Source organism: Onychostoma macrolepis, chromosome 11, assembly GCF_012432095.1.
Source record: "Onychostoma macrolepis isolate SWU-2019 chromosome 11, ASM1243209v1, whole genome shotgun sequence".
Lineage (NCBI taxonomy): Eukaryota > Metazoa > Chordata > Actinopteri > Cypriniformes > Cyprinidae > Onychostoma > Onychostoma macrolepis.
The window spans coordinates 21,442,026-21,450,945 of record NC_081165.1 but is presented as its reverse complement, the minus strand read 5'-3'; the positions used below and the strand labels follow the sequence as shown (position 1 = coordinate 21,450,945).

At 35.1% G+C, this 8,920-nt stretch overlaps 1 protein-coding gene across 1 annotated transcript; it reads right to left on the bottom strand.

Annotated features, from left to right (window-relative positions):
* Positions 1 to 2,902: 2,902 nt before the first annotated feature.
* Positions 2,903 to 4,534, bottom strand: mustn1b (musculoskeletal, embryonic nuclear protein 1b). The gene is made up of 3 exons (XM_058791391.1): positions 4,354 to 4,534; positions 4,125 to 4,245; positions 2,903 to 3,493 (listed from the first exon to the last, which is right to left on the bottom strand). The coding sequence occupies exons 1-3, from the start codon at positions 4,360 to 4,362 to the stop codon at positions 3,387 to 3,389; spliced, it is 237 nt and encodes a 78-aa protein (XP_058647374.1). The 5' UTR covers positions 4,363 to 4,534; the 3' UTR covers positions 2,903 to 3,386.
* Between the last annotated feature and the right edge of the window lie 4,386 nt (positions 4,535 to 8,920).

The following is an 8,920-nucleotide window of genomic DNA, read 5'->3' as shown; positions in this document are numbered from 1 at the left end:
TGACCCCACGGGTGAGATCTTGCGTGGAGCCCCAGATCGAGGAGATTATCAGTGGTCTTGTATGTCTTCCATTTTCTAATAATTGCTCCCACAGTTGATTTCTTCACACCAAGCTGCTTACCTATTGCAGATTCAGTCTTCCCAGCCTGGTGCAGGTCTACAATTTTGTTTCTGGTGTCCTTTGACAGCTCTTTGGTCTTGGCCATGGTGGAGTTTGGAGTTGGACTGTTTGAGGTTGTGGACAGGTGTCTTTTATACTGATAACGAGTTCAAACAGATGCCATTAATACAGGTAACGAGTGGAGGACAGAGGAGCCTCTTAAAGAAGAAGTTACAGGTCTGTGAGAGCTAGAAATCTTGCTTGTTTGTAGGTGACCAAATACTTATTTTACCGAGGAATTTACCAATTAATTCTTTAAAAATCCTACAATGTGATTTTCTGGATTTTATTTTCTCATTTTGTCTCTCATAGTTGAGGTATATCTATGATGAAAATTACAGGCCTCTCTCATCTTTTTAAGTGGGAGAACTTGCACAATTGGTGGCTGACTAAATACTTTTTGCCCCACTGTATATCTCAGTATTTGCAGTTAAGCTACAATAACAATTCATAGTTTTTCTTGCTTAGTCAAGACTGATTTTGCAGTAATGTGGTTTGGCACATTCGGACAGTTCAGCTATTTTTTTTTTTTTTTTTTTTTTTTAAAGCAAAATAATTTAGGTAAATTATTGGTTTAATAATTTATAAATAAATCCTAGATTATTATAGTTATGCAACATTCAATGAATGTGCAACAAAGTTTGCAGGCCATCTGATATTAAAACAAATCTGTTAAACCTTGTGCATGTAACTGCTGGGTAAATGACAAAGGTCACACAGTAGGAAGATTTTTATTTATCCAAGTCATAGCAAAATACCTGACAAATTAATTTACAGATGGACTTCAGGGCCCGTATTCATGAAAAATCTTAGCGCTAAGAGTTGCTCCTAGTAACAAAATTCTAAGAAAATTCTTAGAAATGTGGGTGTTTCCCCTTAAAATTAAAGAAAAGATCCTAGTAAAGAAAAAAGTAATTCAGAAAGCATCTTAACCCTTAAAAGAGGTCTTAAGGTCCAAAATTGTTAGGAGTACGAACGAGGACTTTTAAGAGGCTTAAGAGTTTCTTTAGCTGTGGATAAAATGGATTAAACATGAAGAGGGAGAAGAAATGTGTTGCACACAATGCATGACAGTGAGTTAATATGACGCTACACATTAGATCGTGCAGGGATCATGTTTGTGACCGATCTTATAGAGACACGCTAACATCTCCAACACCACACAGAAATGCCATAGCGCCAGAAATGGACTTAATCACTACATTAACTACATTAACATATTTGGCAACTGGAAAAATGCAACTCTGCTGTAGCGATGAATTGGGTCTGTTACAGCACTTTCAGAACCTCATTGTGTCGCTGTTCATTTCCTATAAAATACGTCAAATATGACAGTATGGTAAATAGAAAAATAAAGAATATATATACATATATAATGTGTGTGTGTGTGAGAGAGAGAGAGAGAGAGAGAGAGTACAGTAAAACAGGAAAAATTACACCTGTAATTTCAAAGTGAAGGCTTATAATAAACCCTACTCTTAAAAGCGCTCTTTTATTTCCTTCTTGGACAACCAACCAATCACAGTCTTCAAAAGACTGTGTCATCGCTAGCAATGGGGTCAGCCCCGCCTCCTCACTGAGATAAAAGTTTTTGACTTTTCCTCGCTCAGAGTTACTCTCAGATTGGTCCTGAATCACTTTTAAACTAAGACTCCTAGTTAGAAAATTTTAAGCTAAATTAGGAGCTCTCTGAGAGGATTCTTAGAATCTTTAAGAATACGGGCCCAGGTCTTTCATGGTGCTTTGTCACTTTATCAGCTGAAGGCAGTATCCCTTACAAAACACCATGCAACTTCATGCAGTTGTGGGAGTTGCTTTATTGGTGACATTAAAACTGTCTCAGGGATGTACTAAACAGCCATCCATATAGAATTTCAACCCAGACTTGACAAGGAAATCTTAGATGACTACAACCTTTAATGAGCACCTATTTCCATTTGTACTCCACCCTCCTTCCTCAAATTTGCACAAGCAACAATTTCATTAAATGACTAATGTAATATTTGTTCACATGGTTTGAAATGACAGACTTGTTTGTATGCGGCATGACAGAGAATACTAGTTATACTTGGTGACTCAGCAGGGGCGGTTATAGGTAGGGGGGAGGCAGTCAGCTAGCTAGTCAAAAGACAGGCATTTATGCGTAGTTAATAGATTACAGTAACTTATTAGGCTGCTTTGCCTATCGCCCGTTATAAATCAACTAACATAATCTATAAAGGTGCAAAATACATTTACTTCTTACACATATTTGAGAATCGAGATATTTCCTGATATATTTTAGGGATATATCTAATTAAAATAAATTTATAAATTAATAAAACCCCTGCTGAAAAAAACAATAGACACCATTACAAATGTAGTAATGATTTTACTGTTTATAATGGGATTTATATTGGTTTTACTGGAAACTGTAATGGTGCCTGTTGGTCTCTACTGCTAATTGGTTGCCTTCTATTGGTGGCTTGTTAAAACTAATAAATCCTAATGGAATATGTCCCAAAAAAACACTACATAAAACCATTTTTAATGGTTAAATGTTGATGGTTTGTAAAGTTCGTAATGGTATTTGTAGTGGAAACCATTTTTTTTCTGTTTTTTTTTTTAGTAGGGACATAAGCCTATATCAGTTATACAGTGGTGTTGTGGCTGCTGTGTGTCACATGACAAGCATGAGAACCCCTCCCCCCCCCTTCACTTGTGCCCCCTCAAAAATAATGAGTGCATGATGCCCCCTGACGCTACAATAATAAATTATTTGGCAAATAAATGAAACATGATGAAATATTTAATTTAGTTGGAATTGTTATAGATTACTTCTAGAGATTGCAGTGATACATGACATGGTGAAAAATGATTGAATGAATAATACTTAAAGTAGGCTAAGATGAATTTGAAAATTGTGCCCCTAAAAGCACAAGTGGCCCCTGTCTGCCCTCCCCCCGTGGTTCTAGTTACTGTGGTCTAGGACCGCCCCTGTGACTCAGACACTTTTAGCATTTTTTTAATATAGAAAACATGACACTAGAAACAAGTGTTTTTTGTTTTGTTTTGTTTTTAAGTGCAACATGTTTAGCAGTATAAAAAACATACACTAATACTTACAAATATGCAACATAATTATCCAAATTACAGTTGATTAATTGATGATGTGGATGCCAAAAGAGTACTCTGTGTGCCCATGGACATACATTTAAAACCCAGAGTCCATTTGTCCATTCTGCACTCATTTGCCAAACACGCTTCCTGATGGAGGATTGGGTTTCTCAAGCACTGTCTCGCTTCCAGATCGTACTCCACTGAAAACAGATGGCGCCACCTTCCCCATGCGTTCTACACAACAGACAAAAACACAACGGTCTGATTTCAGGGATTTTTGCAGGTGAAAACGTTTTTCCCGCTTGAATTAAGTGTATTTTTTTCTGAACCCAATGTCAGATATTTGTTCTTATTTGAATCATAAATGTAAAGAATTAATAAATCAAAATAAACTTGCTTAAGTTTGATTAATTTCTTGTCAACATTTGCACTGGAAAAACACAAGACAAAAATCCTGAGGAGGAACATCACTTCTTGCAGTGTGAATAAAAGGTTGAGTAAAGTTATTTCCATATTCTAGTTAAGGTATGTCATTATATTTACAAAACATACTGACTCATGTTCTCTTTCATTTATTCCTTAATTTTCTTTACTTGGTCTTAAAAGGGTCTTTAGAAAGGCTTAAATTGACCTTCAAAAACCTACGGGGACCCTGATAATTCATTATGTACAATACTATTCTATAGTATGTAATAACTGTACATTACTATTATTATTGTATTCTACATTATCGCAGTAAAAAAAAAAGTAAAAGTTCCAAAAGATATTACATTCTTATACATCATTTTCAAAAGGACAATCCCTGTTCTAATCTAAACTATAATAGCTAATCTACTGATTTACGGTCAAAACATGACAAACTTACCACATTCCACCATGACCTCGTATGTTTTGCTCTTGACCTCTCCCTTCAGCCCCAGTTTACTGCGGGCTCCCTTCAGGTCCTCTTCCTTTACAACTGGCCTCTTCTTCTTCTTAACCTCTGACTGATGGAAAAATCATTTCAACAGAGAAATGTCTACAGTAGTTAGCACTTAAATTGTTACACATACTTTAATTTCTAATCTGCTCACTGAATAGATAAATCTTCATACCTGAGACATTCTGTATGTTTGCGGGTCTGGTTTCTGGATAAGTTGGCGCTTTTGTCTTCTTTTCGTCCTGGCTCTTTTATACCCTTGTCACCAGCTCAGTGTAACCCCCATCCCCCCTCTCTCTCTTATCATTATATATTATTAGCTCTGCAGTCAGTGTCAGAAAGCCTCTTTCTGAGCATGACTACTATGAACAGCTGAACACATTACAAACAAACCCTCACGTCCCTCCTCACAGATCAGTGACGTGTAGATGAAAGAATCCATTTTGTTGCTACAGGTCAAAATTGTGAAAAACAAACTGTTTTTGATATATATATATATATATATATATATATATATATATATGACACGCTCAAGTCAATTCATTTAAACCAGATTTGGTTTACAACAATAAACGATTCAATTCACTACTTGAATGCTGAATATGTAAAAAAAAAAATGAAACCTTGTTGGTTGTGACAAATGTGTGTAATGATGGAGACGTTAACATGTCACACAGATTATATAATCAAATCACTACACACTTTTCTGGGCTGGTGAGTCAGCCTTTGTGAATGAGTTGCAACCGAAGTCATGCGCCAATAAAAATAGATATTCAGAAACAGTTTTTATGTCAGTCATTGTGATTGTAACTTCTCGTATACATGGATCTAATGTGAAAACTATACATTTATGGCATTCAGCTTTTAATGTTGTCATCTTTTCTAAAATCTTTGTAAAAATTATTTTATTGTTATTTATTTATCTATTAATACATTTATTTTTATTATTTTTTTATTTTTTAAGTCTACCAGGGGTGGGATGGGTTCTAAATTTGCATAGTTGCTTTTTTTTTTTATACTACTGTTCCCAGAAGAAAATTCAATAAACATTGTGATTGTACACTATGCTCAAACATTTGGGGCTGGTAAGATTTTTAATGTTTTTTCTTTTCTATTTTTAAGAAGTCTCTCACCATGGTTACATTTATTTGATCAAAAATACAGTACAAACTGTAATGGCGTACAGTATTATATATATTAGGGCTGGGCAAGTTAACGCGTTATCATCGCATTAATTGATTATTGCCAACAATTATTTTATCGCACATTAACGCAGTTTTTTATTATTATGAAATAATACAAAACTGTTATTCACTGTTATTTTTAACAGAAAGGAATGCAACATGCTCACATTGGCATTGGACTCTGATCATAACTTGTTTTTCTATAACAAACTATAAAATATTTTCTATAAAAACAATAATGCCCTGTAAGTGGGAAATAGCTTTGGTTTTATATTTAATTTGATTATATTAATGGTATAAATTGAGATTTACAATAAATATTTTGACTGCTACTATGTAAAAGGAATACTGCTGTAAAAAAAAAAGCACCTTATTTGTTTAAAGTGTTTGCGAACCAAATGTCATTGCACTTTTGTTCATATAGCAGTACTTTTAAATGAAAAAAAAGTGCACAATACACTACTTTTGATATTACATAATATGTGTGCGCATACTGTGTACATATATATATATATATATTTAGAAAAATATTTACATGCATATGTATATTCATATAATTTATATTATTTATAAAAATATTTAATATATAAACATTTTTCTTAAATATATACATGCATGTGTGTGTATTCATATATACATAATAAATATACACAGTACATACACATTATGTAAACAAAAACTTTTCTTTTGAATGTGATTAATCGTTTGACAGCACTAATGGAGATATATACATACATACATATATACATACATATATACAGTGCTGCTTTGCTTGAAAGTATGTGAACTCTTTAGAATTTTCTATATTTCTGCATAAATATGACTCAAAACATCGTCTCTGTAACGTAGTGATGAGGCAGAGAGAGAATCCACTTGCAAGCACAACTTTAATAAAGAAAAGACAAAACTCAATAACTCATAATCCTCACAGAGAGAGCCAGGAACATCCAGGGAACAATACAGGGAATGATAAAACAACGACCAGCAAACACAAGTGAAAACCAAGCTGTTTAAATACACACAGACAGACAAGCTAAATGAGATAACAAGGGGGCGTGGGCAGTTGTCTTAGGAACACACAAGGGTAACTATAGAAACAAACAAGCAAACTAAGGAAACAGGAACTAGACTCAGGAAGTGAAGACAGAAACACCGGGGCAGAGAAACACTTCAACATAAAAGTCCCAGGACAGACACAGTGCACATATGACAATCAAATTTTCATATAAGTCCTGAAAGTAGACAACCGAATCAAACAAGTGAGAATAAATAAATGACTAAGAAAATATTTTTCTGAGAAAAATGATCCAGCGTTATATATCTGTGCGTTGCAAAAGTATGTGAATCTTTGCTTTCAGTATCTGGTGTGACCCCCTTTTCTACAAACATAATAGCTTCTCATTTAAACCAATAAGTTCTATTTTGGTTTCATCCATCCATTAAACCTTTCTCCAATAGTCCTCTGGCTTGTCCACATGATCTTTCTTTTTGGAGAACAGTGGCTTTCTTCTTGCAACTCTGCCATGCACACCATGGTTGCTCTGTGTTCTCCTAATTGTGGGCTCATGAACATTAACCAATGTGAGAAAGGCCTTTAGTTGCTCAGAAGTTACCCTGGGAACTTTTGCAACCTCGCAGACTATTGCACGTTCTGCTTTGGAGTGATCTTTGTCGGTCGACCATTTCTCGGGAAGGTAACAGTGGTCTTGTACACGATCTGTCTGACTGTGGATTTGTGGAGTCCAAACTCTTTAGAGATGGTTTTGTAACCTTTTCTAGCCTGATGAGCAACATTAACTCTTTTTCCGAGGTTCTCAGTAATCTCCTTTGTTCGTGGCATGATTCACTTCCGAAAACATGATCAGACTTTGATAGATCCCTGTTCTTTGAATAAAACAGGTCACGTACTGACATTTGATAGTCATTGCACTGACTGAAAACACCTCTGCACAGATGGTGCACAAACTTTTGCCACTCACAGATATGCAATATTGGATTTTTTTTTACTGAATAAATAAATGACAAAGAAAATATTTTTGTTTTGTTTGATTGGGTTCTCTTTGTCTACTTTCAGGACTTGTACGAAAATCTGATTATGTTTTGGGTCATATTTATACAGAAACATAGAAAATTCTAAAGGGTTCACAAACTTTCCAGCAGCACTGTGTGTATGTATATATATATATAATTAAATTGAATAAAAGATATATATATATATATATATCTTTTATTCAATGCTATTGTACTTCATTCACTTGAAGCTGATCTGCTGTCTGCTAATGCTTATTGAACACAAAATCAAAGAGGATACAGCTCTGAGCGTCAAGAGAGGTCAGCACAAGTTCACATCAGATATGGGTAATGTCAGCAATCTATAACTGTACAGCTTACTCTGCTTACGTTATTGTACTATAGTGTGTTGAGTTGTTTTGTACACACCATAGCATTCCATTATACATACACTGAACAAAATTATAAATGCAACACTTTTGTTTTTGCCCCCATTTTTCATGAGCTGAACTCAAAGATCTAAGACTTTTTCTATGTACACAAAAGGCCTATTTCTCTCAAATATTGTTCACAAATCTGTGTAAATCTGTGTTAGTGAGCACTTCTCCTTTGCCGAGATACTCCATCCATCTCACAGGTGTGGCATATCAAGATGCTGATTAGACAGCATGATTATTGCACAGGTGTGCCTTAGCCTGGCCATAATAAAAGACCATTCTAAAATGTGTAGTTTTACTGTGTTGTGGGGTCCGAAAACCAGTCAGTATCTGGTGTGACCACCATTTGCATCACGCAGTGCATGGGGCCATTTGCCTGGCCATGGGGACCTTGGGGCAAAAATGCCACTAAATTGGACAAAAATGCGCCTGCACAAACAAATTAAATCTATTACGTCTGTTGCTAACAAAGCGAAAATGAATAATGTCGATTGTGGCATTAAATTAAGATTTAATGTATTTATGCCGCATTTCATTTTAGGCGTTTTTAAAGTGTTGCGCATTTTAACAAATCACACACAATTCTGTTGAGTTTAGAAATGGCAATGGCCAATCAGAGGCCTTCAGATGAGTCATCACTGAAACTCATCAGTTTTGAGTGCGCGCGGGTTCTCTGATTTAATTCCGGACTTCGAATTCTCTCATCATAAACAACAAAGCGCAGATGTACTTACAGTGCAAGCAAGAGATTCATTTCAGATTTAGTTATAATAGTTTTGTTTTTTGGTTTGAGAGTGCTTAAATTTGCGATAGATCAAAGTTAGTCATAATGTCACTTATAGCCTAACATTACCTATAATTTATTCGAATAACCATGGAAAGGAAACGTTATATAGGCTAAGTATCAATTTCTAATGCTTTTTTTATTAAATTGTAAATCACGTTAAATACAAATTCAGTCCCATTAAACATATTTTATTGGCCTATGACACCCATGTCTGGTTCTTGCCTAAAAAGACGGATTTATGATGTTTAATACATTTGGCTGCTTTTAGCCTTACCCTGGAGTCTGTTCACCCTCCGCCTCTTTCAGTTTTGGGAGCAGACGTAG